This window comes from Bombus vancouverensis, chromosome 3 (assembly GCF_051014615.1).
Source record: "Bombus vancouverensis nearcticus chromosome 3, iyBomVanc1_principal, whole genome shotgun sequence".
NCBI classification, from domain to species: domain Eukaryota; kingdom Metazoa; phylum Arthropoda; class Insecta; order Hymenoptera; family Apidae; genus Bombus; species Bombus vancouverensis.
In genome coordinates, this window is record NC_134913.1 from 15,646,324 (window position 1) to 15,661,877 (window position 15,554).

Genomic DNA, 15,554 nt, shown 5'->3' on the forward strand with positions numbered 1-15,554 from the left:
GGAATCGTTTGAAATCGCAATAACAGGCCAAGTAGCTGACGATACGTGGGAAAAGTTGAAAACGAAGTTTTACAGGCAACAGGGAAGCTCGTTTCTATAAATTTTTCGTCGAATATCAGTAAATATACATCTCTATCTGGTTATTCCGTGAAAACTTCATCGCGTCCTCTGAATTCCTGATCAAACGCTTTTTCTACGGACGACGGAGAGAATCGATCCACCGGGTAGGATTATGTTCAAATACCTTGAATAAGAAGAAATTCACGTCACTAGTTTGGTAGAAGTTGCCTCTCTTCCCTGCGAGATCGTCGGGTTTCTTTATTTTCGAAATTATAGAAGACGCGTCCATTGATTTTCTCGAACGTGAAACGCTCGATGGAAAGAAAAACGATAGGAAGGATATTTGAAATGTTGGTTCTCTGGATAAAATTTCTACTTCGTAAGGAACCTTGCTCGGAACGTAGCTAGGATTTTCACCGAATTTATGTGCGCACGTTTACGTTTCTATTTTTACACGAATCTGATGGTTTATTGTTCCTCGGCGTTATTTGTCGCAGCGAAAAGCGTTGAAAGGAATGAAATCTCTTAATCCTCTGGACACATCTTAGAAAGTATTTCTATGTAAAATTGTAATATTTGTGTATAATTCCTTTCGAAGTAGAACGGGGTTTGTTAAGAGAAAGGGTAGAATTATGATTTTACAATTGGCCAGTTGCCTATAATGAAAAGTCAATCTCTTTCTTAAGCGAGTGAATTGAAATTACATTTTCCTCGACATTCGTCTCGTTGACATTAAAGTATAAGAGTATAATATCGTTGAGTAAGTAATAATGAGCTTTCTTTCATCGCATTTTATCTCAACAAGCAATGGAGAACGATATTAATAGGTACAAATTCATTTCTTTCCCGATTATGATCTCGGCGATATTACTGCGATAAAAAAGAAAAGCCAAAATAATAAATATGTACAAATAAAAAAAATTGTTAAATAAGAATTACCGTTTTAACAAGCCGTTTTAAGGATTGTTCTAAAAACAATTCGCCATTCGCTGGTAATTTCTCTGCTTCTCTGTTCCTTCGATGAAACTTTCCTGTTCCCTCTTCTTTCGCCAATTCGGTTTTTTTCTCTGCTTTTGCGGTACTTTCCGTCGGTGGAACGACAAAATGAAAGTTTCACAGCGGGTGAAATCGTTCAAGTGTCTCGTACAGCGCTTTTCGCGCTTCGAGTGAACAGAAAAGCTTCGATAAAGTTTCGAGATATTTCGAAATCGTTCCCACCTATCGTATAGACGTTAAGAGCGAAGAAAATCGCGAATCGTACGCTTCGAATTGCGAGGGGTAAAATACGTCATTATCTACGATTACGGATATCGCAGCTTGAACGACATCTTTGGAACATCGTTTCCGAGAACGAAATCAATGTTCCGATGTTGTAATACATACTCTATAATCGTGGAATATGAAATCTCCGATTTAGAATAATTTCATTGAGATTCGATTCTTCGTATATTCTTCAATAACAGCATTTTTCTCATTCGATATTTAGTCGACTAGTATGACAGATCATTTCGATGAAATTCGAACAGCTGAAACAGCCTGTATAAATAGTTCATTGGTACGATAGTTATTATTATTACATCGGGGATTTTTATGCAAGTTCGTGCTTGTATTAACATAACTAAGAAAACTTGGTCTACGTAAACATTTATCTCGCCCATTAAATATCAATAACAAGCACCTACCTAACTCTGAATATTTTTTTTTTTTATGTTTTTACACATTACGTGGATTTTATACGTTCTAGAAAATACTTCGCATTAAATATTTTTTATGTTTATACATAAAAAACATACATTTTTGTGATTTTACATTTTTCACGAACGAATAAAAATCCGCGGTCTAAATAGTTCATCGGTATAATATTTATTATTGAAACTAAAACGGGGTCGATGTGATTCTCACGTTTTATATTTCGTGAAAATAACAAGCTTTCTTATTTAATCACGAGTCTGAATAGGATTTCCAATAGATTTCCACGATTCGTACCATGTTTCCTTCTTTTTGACCGTGCTCCTTGTTTAACCACGACTCTAATCCGTGCGTGTACAATTCTAATAGGAGCGCAATTAGAATATTCGATATACTTAATGGCGTTATTCAAACTGCGGCTTGAATCGGCGTTAACAACAGCGCCAGCTATAAACAGAATCCGATTCAGCCGGGTCTATCGTCAGCGTTTCCCGAGCGTCTGTGTTACCGCGCAGCGATTCTCCCGTTATATAGGAAAATCTAATTAATTTCCGTTTTGTAATGCCGAATTAACGAATTTCTCGGTGGTGGCGTCGTAACGAGCCTGGACCTGGTGGCGCGCGGCTTCAAACGCAATCCGGAGCACGTAATTCGGCTTACTTCCGCTAATGAAGGAGGCCTGCAGCGACACAAGCGAACGCATGGACGTAGGTCAATTTCGACGTTGCATCTAGAATAATATGAGCAACGGAGCTCTGAGAGACGACGAATCGATCCACGTGCCGGACAATTCGAATTCATTCGGTTAATTCCACCGGCTGATTCGGCAGGTTTGCACGGCCAGGGGTCCTCTGCAAACGAGAGCAAATTATTGTCATACCGACGATAATTGAGCATAGCCTGCTAATAAACTGAACCGAATTGCCGACTCTTCGCGAGCGGCCGGGATTCGACCAATTGTGGCCACCGACCGAGACTCCCGCCGTCCAATAACACTCTCTCCCCGTTTATAGTAAACGCCGCGTTGCGTTTACATCAGAAATTACCGGGCCGATTTGCCCGCCCCATAAACGGGAAATACCACTTAAATGGAAAAACCTGCCACGGAACGCGTTCCCTCTTTTGTTGTTGTTCGTTACAACGATGCAGATCGAATGATCGGATTCCAATCTTGTTTAATATCTCCGGTCGTTTTCGTTATCGAAATTGCGGAGTTAGGAAACTCGATAGCGTCCTAATCTTGGAAGTTTCACCAGATTCGTAACAAGACTGCGCATTTCCGTGCAAATTCATATTTTTGTGAATATAGTAATTAGGAAAATGGAACCCAATTAGAAGATGTTTTATCTATCGACTATTACAGGAAGCGCTATACTTTGGATATTTTATAGGTAGATAATATCTTCGGTGTTTTGACTTGTTGAGGTTGTCTGATTGAAGAACGAGTGGATGAATTTGTAATAGAAAAGTATATTGAAATAATTAAAGATATAAGTATAAGTATAATGTATAAGTTATATGCTGATTCAGATCCTTACTTTCTTAGTGTTACTAGACAGTGGAATGATAGGGAGCACGTTCATATATTTATAGCAAAAGGACATTACCAAAAAAGTTAAGCTCATAGCTTTGGCTAGAGACTACAGGGAACATAAATAGAAATCTGTTTATTAGTTCCTTCCTTCCTAGACCTTGCAATCCAAAACATAATGTATATTCAAGGGTACAATAATATGCACCTTTTCTTATTTAGAATATTTCTGCGTAATAGCAGTCTCCAGGTCACGGATTAATACATAAATAAAGATGTAGAGTTTTTCTTGAAGTAGTTACTTCAACATGACTATTTTCCTTGCGAATTACACGGGATTCAGCTTTTTTTGTCTATTTTTTCCACTATTCCTACTTTATACCTGGTAATTGATTGCTATATTATACAGGGTGGTTGGTAACTGGTGGTACAAGCGGTGATTCTACGCGAAAAAAGAAGTCGAAAATATAGAATAAAAATTTTTCGTTTGAGGCTTTGTTTTCGAGAAAATCGACTTTGAATTTTCGCTCGGTACGCGTGCACTTTATCACGTCTCGTTATAACGGATCTCACTGTAGATCATTGTCTCGATGGAAAAATTTAAAAAAAAAAGAAAAGGAAATTAAAAAAAAATTTTATTCTATATTTTCGACTTCTTTTCTCGCGTAGAATCACCCCCTTTCCGCTTGTACCACCAGTTACCAACCACCCTGTATATTCGCTCTCTAGCAACGATTAGAATACGAATCAATCATCTTCTGTTGACCTGTAGATACCTATTTATACTGAATCTAAACATATTAACTTGGTCTATCACACCGATAACTATGATAAACTACAATTCTATTATACTTTATAGCGCAAGTACACTTTTAGAAACTTAACATTAACCAAACAGTTTAACCACTAATCAATATTATTTTGGATACCCTATATATGTCTTCGTATTATCTGTCTTCATATTTCAAATCTTCTATAAATACATAAAAATCCGCAGTTTATTCACGATGGTACGTGCAATATTATCTTTTCAAATCAAAGATAGAAAAGTTTCTGAATACAAAGGGGCAATAGAAAATCATAATATTTTTGGTGAAAAATTGATAGAATTATTTCTATTCATATGGAATTAAGCGGGAAATAGAATTATAATCCAAATACATTAATACCTTCGGATCAGTAGCCTTTAGAATGTCGCTATACATTATGAAATCAGCCACGTGTTAAGTGGTTTCGACTGTAGACTGTCGAGTACTCAAATAATCTGCTGAAACGTTTATCAACAAAATTCAGTTACCGATTATGTGTCGATACGAATAGAGGTAACGCACACGATAAACTGACGTGGTTTGGCAACTCTTTGTAATAGAACTAATAGCGATAGTCACTGTCGCTTGACAAGATCCAGCGCGCATTAATGTGACATCGACGAGCGGTCGGCCAATAATATCACGTTTACATGCTACAACGTAACATCCGTGTGTAATGTAGCGCGCCGATGGTAAATAGTATAACATTTATACCGGCAATTAACTTCTAATTAGTCTGGTACTACACACACGCGCCGGTTTACATTTACGCTGCCCCTCTAATCTATACCATGTACAACTTCTTTTCATAAGCTTCACATACGTATCGCAATTCTTGAAAATGAGGCAAATTACCTTCCTTTTTCGATGCGGTATAAAAGAATCTCACGCAATACGATTAACTTCGTTTTACAAAATATTCAAGTTAGAAAATTTACCGCAAATATTCAGACGTCAAACCATTGCGCGAGACACAGCCATGCAATCATTTTTAATCCATTTTTTGTACTGATAAACAATCACGTTTTCGCGTTCACAAAATCAATCGTCCTCTTTCGTTTATTATCTTCTATTTTGCATTTTATCCTATCAATTTAGTATTTGTTTATTAATATTATGGTATTAGACTGTAGATATTATAGATGCAAAAAAAGAAAGGAAATATATTACTACAGAGGCAAGGAACAATATTTCGTTGAAAAAAGTTGTACATTTTTACAACATTCCAAAGAATTTCATAAATTCCACATAAATTCCTCATAAATTCAATACAAATCGATATTTATCAGTTTGAACGGAATTGTACATAGGTACGTCTGTTCGTCGAGAGCTGACGAGAATCTTAACCAGACAGGAATCCGGAAAATATTGGAACGAGTTTTCAGGACGAAGTAAGCTTCCTTGCATCGCTAATTTTGGAAAATACGAGCATACGCTCTCGTCTGATGCCATCGCGTAACCGCATTCTCTAACAAGCTAAATCGAGAAAGGACTCTCCCGAACGGATACGCCTTCGCAAGTATCGTTGGTTACGTACAGAAGGGAATTTCATCTCGGAACACAAATTTCAACCTTGTTCCATTTTGTAGCGTTACACATCGGTTCGTTGTGCCCATATTCACCAGGTTGTGTATGAGAAAGCAAGCACACCATTTTGAAAGAATGTCATAAGTCGTAGATTATTTTTTTTTTTCACGCTCCGCAACCATCTTGTATGCCATGTTGTTATCTCCGCTTCTATTATCTTTGCTCTTTTCTGCTTTTCTTTATGCCGTTTCCTGAATGTCGCGTCATTGTCCTTTTCATTTTAACCGAAGAGCATCCCATCTTTTGTTCTTTCGACAAATTTTTAAAGGATTTATTTTCTTCTGCAATCTCTGAATTTATTTTACCTCCAGACTTTTTTTGCACATCGTAATGACGAATAAAAACTAAGAAACATAATAATTCTTACTCTATTGCCCCCTTATTTTGTGTTTTCGACATCCACGTAGGTCCTGTTATTTTATCCGAGAGATTACGAATAGGGCAAGAAATCTGGATTACCGCGAACGTAAATATCAATTTTCACGTAACGGAATGCAAATTATCGTTCTCGTAACCTGGAATTATTACGCACGCGTTTATATAAAGATTCAACGCGTAACGCACTTTCCTCCTGAATCGTCTCGTTTTCCTCCGATTTTAAAGAAGAAAATAAAATACGTCTACAATATTTTATATAAAATCATTTGCTTGAACAAGTTTCTCGTGCCTGAAAACCATATTTCCGTATCTCGATTTATTTTTGTCATATTCGAGGATATTTTTGTCGAGTATCTATTACCTACACGCTTGCAAATATTCCGCCAAGTATAACGCAAGTATTCCACTTCGCATTGTAGTTGAAGTTGGCCTGAAACCTCGCTTCGAAATTCACAGAAAACCGTGTTCTGGCCGAGAGCACGAAGATCCGTGGTCGCGAACACAATAATGGATCAATACCACTTACCTAACGCTACATTGTTCGTGGTTCTCGGTTCTTCCGAATAACCCAACTGTCTCTGTCTCCTTTTATTTCATACGCGGTTGTGTCCGCCGTTTAGAAGCTTGAAAACAGAGGAACGGCTACGTGAAACAACAGAAATTGTCTGCAAGTTGCGACACTTTTTCTCGAGGTTGTTCCACCTGCTTATGGCTTTCGCACACGTGTAAATGCACGGTACGGTGTACGTGCGGAAATATCGATGCGCTCGTGTGCACCGAAACGATGGTGATAAAGTTTGGCAAACAGCTGCGAGGAATGTATCGTCGTTATTTGTCCAAGTGCGATAGTTTTTTGTCGTTCCTTTCCCAGTCGACGTCTAACGATGTTTCATCACGTTCAGTTCTTGTTCGAATGCCTCTGAGGTTAACCGAATGGACTTTCGTAAAAAGGTTACAAATGCAAGTACTTCGAGTAACGACTCGTTTGGGCTTGGTTTATCAATCGAACTGGGTGCATCCGACGACTCTTGATCGACCCAAAATTCCGTTCCTGTTGGAGCGTTCTTAACAATCATTCGTAGAAATTTATTTAATATTTTTTAAATTTACGTTTTAACCAGTAATTTAATTCTGCTTAAAGAGATCTGTTCTTTCTCTTAATTGTTCTCTTAGCGAAGCGTTCTTATCGAAGTCGGAATGTTCTTTGTAATTATTACTATCAGGAATTTGTATTACGTTTAATCGGTAATTTAATTTTATTCAGAGAAATTAATTCTTTACATTTTTTAGATAATCTGTTCTTTCGCCGAAGCATTCGTCGAAGCGTTCTTTATCAATATTCGTAGGAATTTAAATTACATTTGATCGGTAGTTTACTTTTGTTTAAAAATATTTCTTTCTTTCACGGTTTAGATATTCTGCTCTTTTGTTGAAGTTTTTATCGATGTGTTCTTAACTATTGTTAGTAAATATTTTTACATTACATTCAATTGATTTAACTTTAATTTATTTTAACTTAATTTCATTTTGTTTAAAGGGATTTATCATTTTCGCTTTTTAGATAATCTGTTCTTTTTCTCTGGGCGGATGCATAATGCGCCTCGTCGAAAGGCAGGCTGTATGTCGCTAATTTGAATTGTAGAATTCCCGTAATTAACGACACCTCAGCATCATGCATCTACATTCAAGGACTGTAGCTCACGTGCTGATGTCGTTAGCTCTACGAGCAAGATTATAACACGGCAATTGCCAATGAACAGGCGACGACGCGACGCGTCCCTAATTAGTTCGAGAATCTTGATTAAAGGTCGTAGTCTTTCAGATTGTCACAGCTGCAAGCATCGTCGATAACAATTGAAAAATCGGTCGTTTTGTTTGAAACTCATTTTCTTATCACAACCGTACATTATCTAGTTTCTAAACGCCTTATTTATTAAAACCTTAAATAATCTTAAATATTAAAACAGCTACTACGTTACATTTGCTGGAAAATTTCAATGAATTTTACTTTTTTTTTTTGGTATTTTACATCAAGAGCAGATATGATGCGAACAAAACCGTAAAATACTAAAATAAGTAAAAAATAAAAGTAGTAGAAAACATTCAATTTGTACCATCAACGGGCACCGTAATTATGGTCGACAGCGTATTTTAATAGATTTTTAATGATTAGATTCGGAACAATCGTATTAACGTCATCGACGAAAAACGGTTTAACAAAAGCGTTGAAGCAGGAAATATGGAAATAATTCGGAGAAAATCTTATGAAACACAATAAGTGCTTTAAATTCAAAACGGGCCACGTTGTATCACCATGTGTATACCCTATTTTCCATTGATCCCGACTAGTTTGAATATCATGACGGTGCCAGCTTAATGAAATTTTCGAATGCCTGTATTGCCACTGCCATAAATTTTCCATCGCCGACTGTGATTTCGTTGGTCGCTGTACGAAATCGTACAAATTTGAAGGGAAATCGAGACAAAAGCTAATATTACTCCATTTTCGTTTTATCGTATGGAAGCGGAACATCGAAGGCTACTACGAATTTATCACATCTATAATTTATTGATTCGCATAAATGTTTATTTCACACGAGTCCAGATAACCGAGAAATTTATTCATTCTTTAATTGGTTTAGTTTTTTTAGCACGCGATATTTTATTAAAATTAACAATTCTTTCCTTCGAATCTTTCCACGTTTAATAAAATATTCTCAGTCGTTCTTAAATTTAATCAAAAGAAATTTTCCTATTCTCTCCTATCGATAGAGAATGATATTTCGGATACGATGCTGTCGTAAGTTTATCACAATAAAAATAGATAGAGGGAAGACTGGCAGCCAGCCGGATATCGAATTCCGTATAGTCAGCAGATAGGGGTTTAAAAAGTCGTATCGCGTGCTCATAAACCAAAGTTATTTTGACACTTACCTGGCGTTGCTCTATTTGCTAGAAAATTTGCTCCACTTTGCTTAGCGAGAAATTACCTCTCTTTCTCTCTCGGCTCTCTGTCATCCTCTATCTGTGTTCACCACCCCCGAAGCCACCAGCATCCACCTCGCATCTCAGCCTCATCCAATTCCCATTGCTTGTAGTGGTGCGACGCGGCTATTCGAGCAAAAGCGACCGGGTAAATATCTTGCAGTGACGGTAAACGGAATTGAATAAACATTTTTCAGCAAATAGAACCGACAATGGTACGAATTTAAAAGTCGCTGAGACGAGCACAGGTGGTTCTCCCGCCAGCGTAGAAGCGCCGAACGGAGAAATTGCATTTCACCCTTCTTGCTTCCCTTCTATCGTCTACCAGCTATGCCGTCTTCCCCTTTCCGTGCCTTTCACCTTTCTTTCCACCTTTCGTTTTTCTTTTGCACGCGCGGTCACCGCCGGTTCCCTTTCCGTTTCCGCGAACGACGCCAACCCCCATAAAGTCACACGGCCATGATTCTCAACGATGAACTGGTCGGTCGGTGCACTCGACACTCTGAGCCAGTTATCTCCCGATTCTCGCTGGAAATTGGTTATAAATGCTAATGTACGAGCCAGCTGCGGCGCAATCTCCGATGGTGGAAGCTCTCGGAGGTAAAACGCAGCCGACGTGCAATTTTAAGGTCGGTACGTCGTGGCATTCGTCGCGTCGAAAGACGAATACTCGACTGTTGGCGAAGGAAGCGGAGGTGTTCGGAGGTGCGCTCCAATTTAGGAAGTTAGGAAAGTATGCTGGGATCGCTTTGCGTACGAGAGAGAGGCAGTGTTAACAAAATGTCGAAGCGAATGCCAAGGATAGCTATCCTTGTTACGTAAGTTGTCTGAAAGAACATCCGGAGATCTAAGAACAAGGGCGAGGAATTTAGAAATTTCGCCAGCAAGATGAATATCGAACGAAGTTACAAAAAATTGATAAGTACGTGCTTTGATAAAAATAGATGTTAACGTCGAGAAATGTATTATATTATTTCCATGTGAACAACGTTCCACGTCGTATTTTGCACCTAACTGTGCGAAGAACGCAAGGTGCATCGTTAGAACGACGAAACGATGTAGATATCATTAGTCGAATTGCGGAGTTTTACTCGCTTGTGAAAAATTTGTAGATGTAAAAATCCATAGAATGCACGTAATATGCAAAAATATATATTCAAAGTACAGTAACCTTTATAACGTTTAACGGACAAAATAATTCTTTTATCGAAGTTGTAGTTTCTCGATTATATTGAGAAAAATATGTATTCGCACAAATGTCCACGACGTAATTATTATATAGCCGAGAAATAACTCTGGCGAAATAAAAATCGTGCACCGATTTGGTCGACAAAAATTGCACGTTCAGGGGTTAAAGCTTTGTAAAAGGTGTTACGAATCCCATAAATCAATGTAAATAACCCTGAATCGTTTGGCCGTGGTTCGACTAGGTCCTGAGCCGCGATAAACCATAAAATTGGAACGAGTCGTCTTCGGTCGTTCGCAATAAAGGAAGGAGGAAGGAAAAGGGCAAGAAACTATCGCTCGTTTACGAGGATACACAAGGATGTTCGTAAACGGGCTGTAAAGGCAGAAAACGAAGAGAAAAGCGAGAGAATAGGTGTGGAACGGGTTGGAAATCGGAACGGAAGTGGAAAAGGTGAGGATCCATGGAAGCGCCGTCGCGGGGGCCGATTTACGATCGCGAGTCTGCTTCGATAGTTTGTTCTCAAGGCAGACCGTTTCTCCGCCTGTAAAAAGCAAGATCGAGAACATCGATCAGGACAGACTATAAATTAGCATCGAGTTAGTATCCGACGAGTTCAAATTCATTGTCTCTTCTTTTATGTTTGCGGGATCGGATTTCGATGTGTTTGTGGTCGTTTGTTTGCTCGGAACGCGAATCGGTAACTGGATGCGGCCAATTTTCCTGTTCAAATACGGCTGCGCGTGTCTGCGAATGCTCGGTTGTGAACTACATTGGTTTCCAGGTGCCGAGTAGAAAAGAAGCCTGGCGAACGCTAAATCCTTGGAAACCTTTCTCTACGGGTATCGGGATTTTCAAAAACCGAGGTTTTCAGAAGAAAACCAGCGAAACAGGTTTTATCGCTGGTATCGAATTTTGAAAGGTTCGGCTCACGCGCGTCGAAAGCACAGAGGAATCGAGGGAATAACATTACTACTGCTAACTAGCTCGAATCTCTCCCTTAAACGATCGCGATAGGAAAATCGAAAAGTCGAAGAATCTTTTTACTCGTCGTCGATCTATTTGCTTACGAGGTAAAATTACTTTTTAACCTTTTTTTTGTTGCGAACTTAGATTTTTATATTTGACCGTATCTATGAATAGACTGTATCTGTATACTAAGTAGCAGTACTAAATTTTACCTGATATTTACTAAGCATTCCGATACATCCTGTAATATATATTTTAGAGAAATACATAATTTTTAGCATTCGCCTCTTATTAGGTTTATAAAATTTGTCTTTGAAATTGGTTTTCCAATAATCTGCATTAATTTCCCAAAGCTGTTATTCCTGATTTCAAGTGGCGTTCGCTCATCGATTCGTTAAGTTCGTTCCATCGCTTCTCGATAGAGATTAATTCAAGAGATTGTATCGAGATTAATATCAACGAGATTACCAGTGATTTTTATCGCGAAAATGACGAATAATTTTTCATCGTTTTCCAACGGAATGTAATGTCTGACAAATCAGCTTCGTACTTCCTCCAATTAGATAAAAACGAAGGTAGTAGATAAAGGGAAACTGCTAAAGATCGGTGCAACGTAACTTCATAGACTGTATCTTTTTTTTTTTTTCTTTTTTGACGGCTGTACCGGCCGTATCACATTTCGGGAAGAATCAGAGATCCAACACTAGCCACAATGGGTTCGATATACCGGAGAAGACAGTTGAATTCGAGGTGGACGCCGGACGTTGAATTATCGAGGCAGGCCCTTTGGGAAATCGTGGAGGAGTTCTTTGGAATTTCTGTTGCCTCGTGTGCCTCCTTCGGTTACCGGAGAACCTTCCAGCGGAGGGACCATAATCGATGATCATCCTCAAATCCACTAATACAGAACTCGCGAGATCGTACAAAAGAAAGCGTAGGAAGGTTGCCAGATAAAAATGGAGGGAAGTACGGCCGGCATGGTGAATCAAGGGAGAGGAAAAGTCGATTCGTCTTAAACGGAAACCGTGACGGGTATAGCGCGATTTCTCCAGGCTTCGACATCCATAAATGCATCGCAAGATCAACCGGTTTAAAGCTCTTGGAGTTCTTGATATCCACGCGTGATTCAGGATCTGTGAGCGACTCGATGTTCAGTGATATTTAAATTCGAAGATTCCACGGAAGATTTTGTACCTTATACAGAAATGTATAGCGACGGTTCTGGCGTCACTGTTGAAATCTAGGAACGCTTCCGTGGTATTTTTAATATCGTCGTAACACAGAGCTATCGAAATTCTTCGACGATCGCAGCGAGGATCGCAGCAACAACATTTTGAATAAAGGCGAATAATAAAATCGTGATATTAATAATCGACAGAATCATTGCTTTATCGCTGATAGTTGCGTACGCGCGTCTCTTTCTACGACGAAAATATACGCTATTGAAAGGAAACGTAATCCAAACGGAAATATATTTAATGTATTTATTGATTTGTAATTTTATCATTTAGTTTCGTTTCTGGATAAAAGCCTCTTAGAAGGCTCAACTACGCTTATTATGGGGTTCATCCATTTTCGCATTATCCAGATACGGAATTATTATTCATGGTTATTTTTATAAATTTATTCAACGAGATAACACGAATAATCGTAAATTCTAAGGAAGAATTAAAAAATAATATTTTCGATTCTCATTCTTCTATGCGTTTTAATTTATGGGGTCGGTCAACATAGATGTAGACGACTCGTATATTGAAACATTAAGCGTTTTAACAGCACTCTGCTGCAGAACAAAGAAAAGCAAGTATAAAATCCATTCAACGAATTCAACCTTCTTGCTTTTGTTTGCAGATTACCTCGATCGTGCGAGAGGAAAACGTCGCCAGGTTCGCGCGTCGCGGTCCGCTGATTTATTCGCCAGGCTCTGGAATGAATACACGAGGATGGCACGGCGTACAGGACACGAGCAAATTAGCGGATCGAGTGTGACCGAGTTAAGCGGCTTTTCGCGGTGAGTTTTGCTCCTGCACGTGAGCCGACGATGCGTTAAATCGACGAGCTACGACCGGACGAACGAGACTAGAAGGAAAAAGGAGGAAGCAAGAAATAAATAAATGCAACGAGGATGATAAACTATAACGACGCGCATCGTGAAAGATTCGTGCGAAACGCAGGACCACGCAGTCGCGAAATGCATCGAGAATACTTATTCCGGAGATCTTGTTTGTCAGAATGAAGCCTTGAAGTTGTCATCCACTTGCTTGCCGGTTGCGTTTCCGTCTGCATCTCGCGGCTCTACTTGCGGCTACGTTTCCTCTTTTCCATCTTTTCTTCGCGGACGAGAGCGAAGAAGAGCGAGAAACGAGAGAGCGAGAGAAGAGAGAGAATGGGAAAAGCAGGAACTGATAGCTTTACATTCAACCGGTACGAAGAAAAGTTTAAGTGACTCATGCAGACACTCTTGGAATTCACTCTACGCCGTTATTTAAGTTTCCATTTTACCGCTAACAGAGAAAAAGGCGTCGCCGTCGTCGTCGTCGTCGTCGTCGTCGTCGTGTAGGGGAAGTGCTCCTACGTGTGTCACAGTGTCGTGGTTTCCGTTCGTGACACCGGATCGGATTTAATCGATTGGTACGCGCGTCGTCGAGAGACAACTCGATACTGTACGAACATCGCCTCTTCTCCACGAGACTCGAACGAGAGAGTTTCAAAATTGAAATTGTTTAACGACGTATCAAAGACAGGAGGGACCACCGAAGGAAAAATTGGTCGCAAAGGATAATCGCAAATTGCAGGCAAGCACGGTAAAACATCGCCTAACCGATGGCAAGATGTTGAAATTGAACAACGCTCTTAAGGCTCGTAAAGCAGAATTATGCGTTGCATAACGTCGGCGGATTCTTTAATAAGATCGAGTTCGACGTTATTGCACCGGCACCCATAAATATCTCTTAAACGTATGCGTACCTTAAGAGGGCAATATCCCCGAAAACGAGGATCGAGCCTTTCGATTTCGTTCTCGATAGAGAGCCTCATCCCGAGGTAGAACTAATATCCCAGAAAATATCTCAAACATCGATTTTGTCCATAGAATTCCGGGCCGCGTTCCAGTCAGGACAGCCGTCCTCTAGAAAAATGACGGGAGTGCCCGGTTCGCATACGATCGAACGTTCCCTCGGATCCTACGAAATCCCTTCGTGATCTGCTTCCGTCGAACGACCATTTTCTAAGAGGATAATAAAAATTGGCGGTGACCGTAATCGGAGTATCCCGTCATCCCGTCACGACTGTCCTTTTATTTCGAAAGCAGCAACTTTCGAGCCTGGTTTAAACGTTTCTGTCATAAACATTTCAGCGCGAGTCGTTCACAGCGTTCTACCGTACCGCGTGCCCAATGGAGTGTTTCGAACCGCGACTCGTTCGCAACGAAGAATCCGACACTTCGACGACTTTTATTTACGCGATACCGTTAAAAGGAATGGATTCGCGGAGATCGCGCAGACGATCGCGCAGAAAATCGTCGAGAAAGCTATCCACGATCAATGTCAACGACTCGATCGCCTCCAAGTAAATTGCCCGACTCGAGTATGCCCACCGAGTCGTTCGTATTTTTAGGAGAAAAAATCGGCCCGACAACCTACCGGATGATCTCTAGTTGGTATCGAACACAAATATAAGAAAGGAGAGACGATCGTTTTACTCTTACCGTGGAGGAGTGACGTTACGACTCTCACGCGAGGTCAGCTCGAGGGATTTCGAAGAAGATTAGAAGGCCGTTCTTATCTCCCTATTTCTCTTCCTCGCCATCGGTTCCCTCTATCAGCGACCTGAGCTGACAAATGCGAACGACAGGCCGTGCTAAGGTACAGTTCGACAAATGATAGTCAGAGGACAGAATTGGGTGATCCGGTAGGAAGGGAAAAAATAGAATGGAGAAGGACAGCGCGAGACATTACAGAGCTTACGAGGGCTTCAAGCCCGCGAACAATGGCAATACATCGTCCTTGAAGAGGTCCACATCGGACCGCTCGAAAACACATCCGTCGAGACAAGTGAGGTGCCTTTGCTTCGGCGGAGTGCCGGACAAGGCCAGCCAGCACTCCTTTCTCAAAGGTTGTATTATAAACCTTGGAATATGTGCCCTCCTCGTGGCTTACACTTTACTGGGTAGCTTCATCTTCCTTGCCATCGAGGGCGGTACCGATGCCGGGATACAACAAAGGACACTTGCTACCACAATAGCAGAGAATCAGCCTACCAGACGGAATACCACCGCTTGGCTAAAGCAAGTGAGTGCACAACTATTGATTTCCACCCGGCGGTTTTTCTTCCCTTTTTTTCCTCCCGCTTTTTTCTTTTT

General features: G+C 40.0%; 1 protein-coding gene and 1 long non-coding RNA gene across 4 annotated transcripts in view; one reads left to right on the forward strand and one right to left on the reverse strand.

Annotated features, from left to right (window-relative positions):
- LOC117153916 (TWiK family of potassium channels protein 18) overlaps positions 1-15,554 on the forward strand; it is a 292,636-nt gene that overhangs the window by 212,523 nt on the left and 64,559 nt on the right. The window contains exon 4 of the mRNA XM_033328434.2: positions 13,046-15,483. Coding sequence (XP_033184325.1) covers positions 15,124-15,483 — 360 coding nt within the window. The 5' untranslated portion in view covers positions 13,046-15,123. The remainder of the gene's footprint in view (positions 1-13,045; positions 15,484-15,554) is intronic.
- Positions 1-15,554, reverse strand: part of LOC143302459 (uncharacterized) — a 96,951-nt gene that overhangs the window by 16,231 nt on the left and 65,166 nt on the right. Inside the window, exon 3 of one of the 3 annotated variants that reach the window (XR_013057984.1) lies at positions 8,994-9,165. The exons of the other annotated variants lie outside the window; for them this stretch is intronic. This is a non-coding gene — a long non-coding RNA (uncharacterized LOC143302459). Of the gene's footprint in view, positions 1-8,993; positions 9,166-15,554 lie in introns of those variants that run through there. 3 annotated transcript variants of the gene reach the window in all.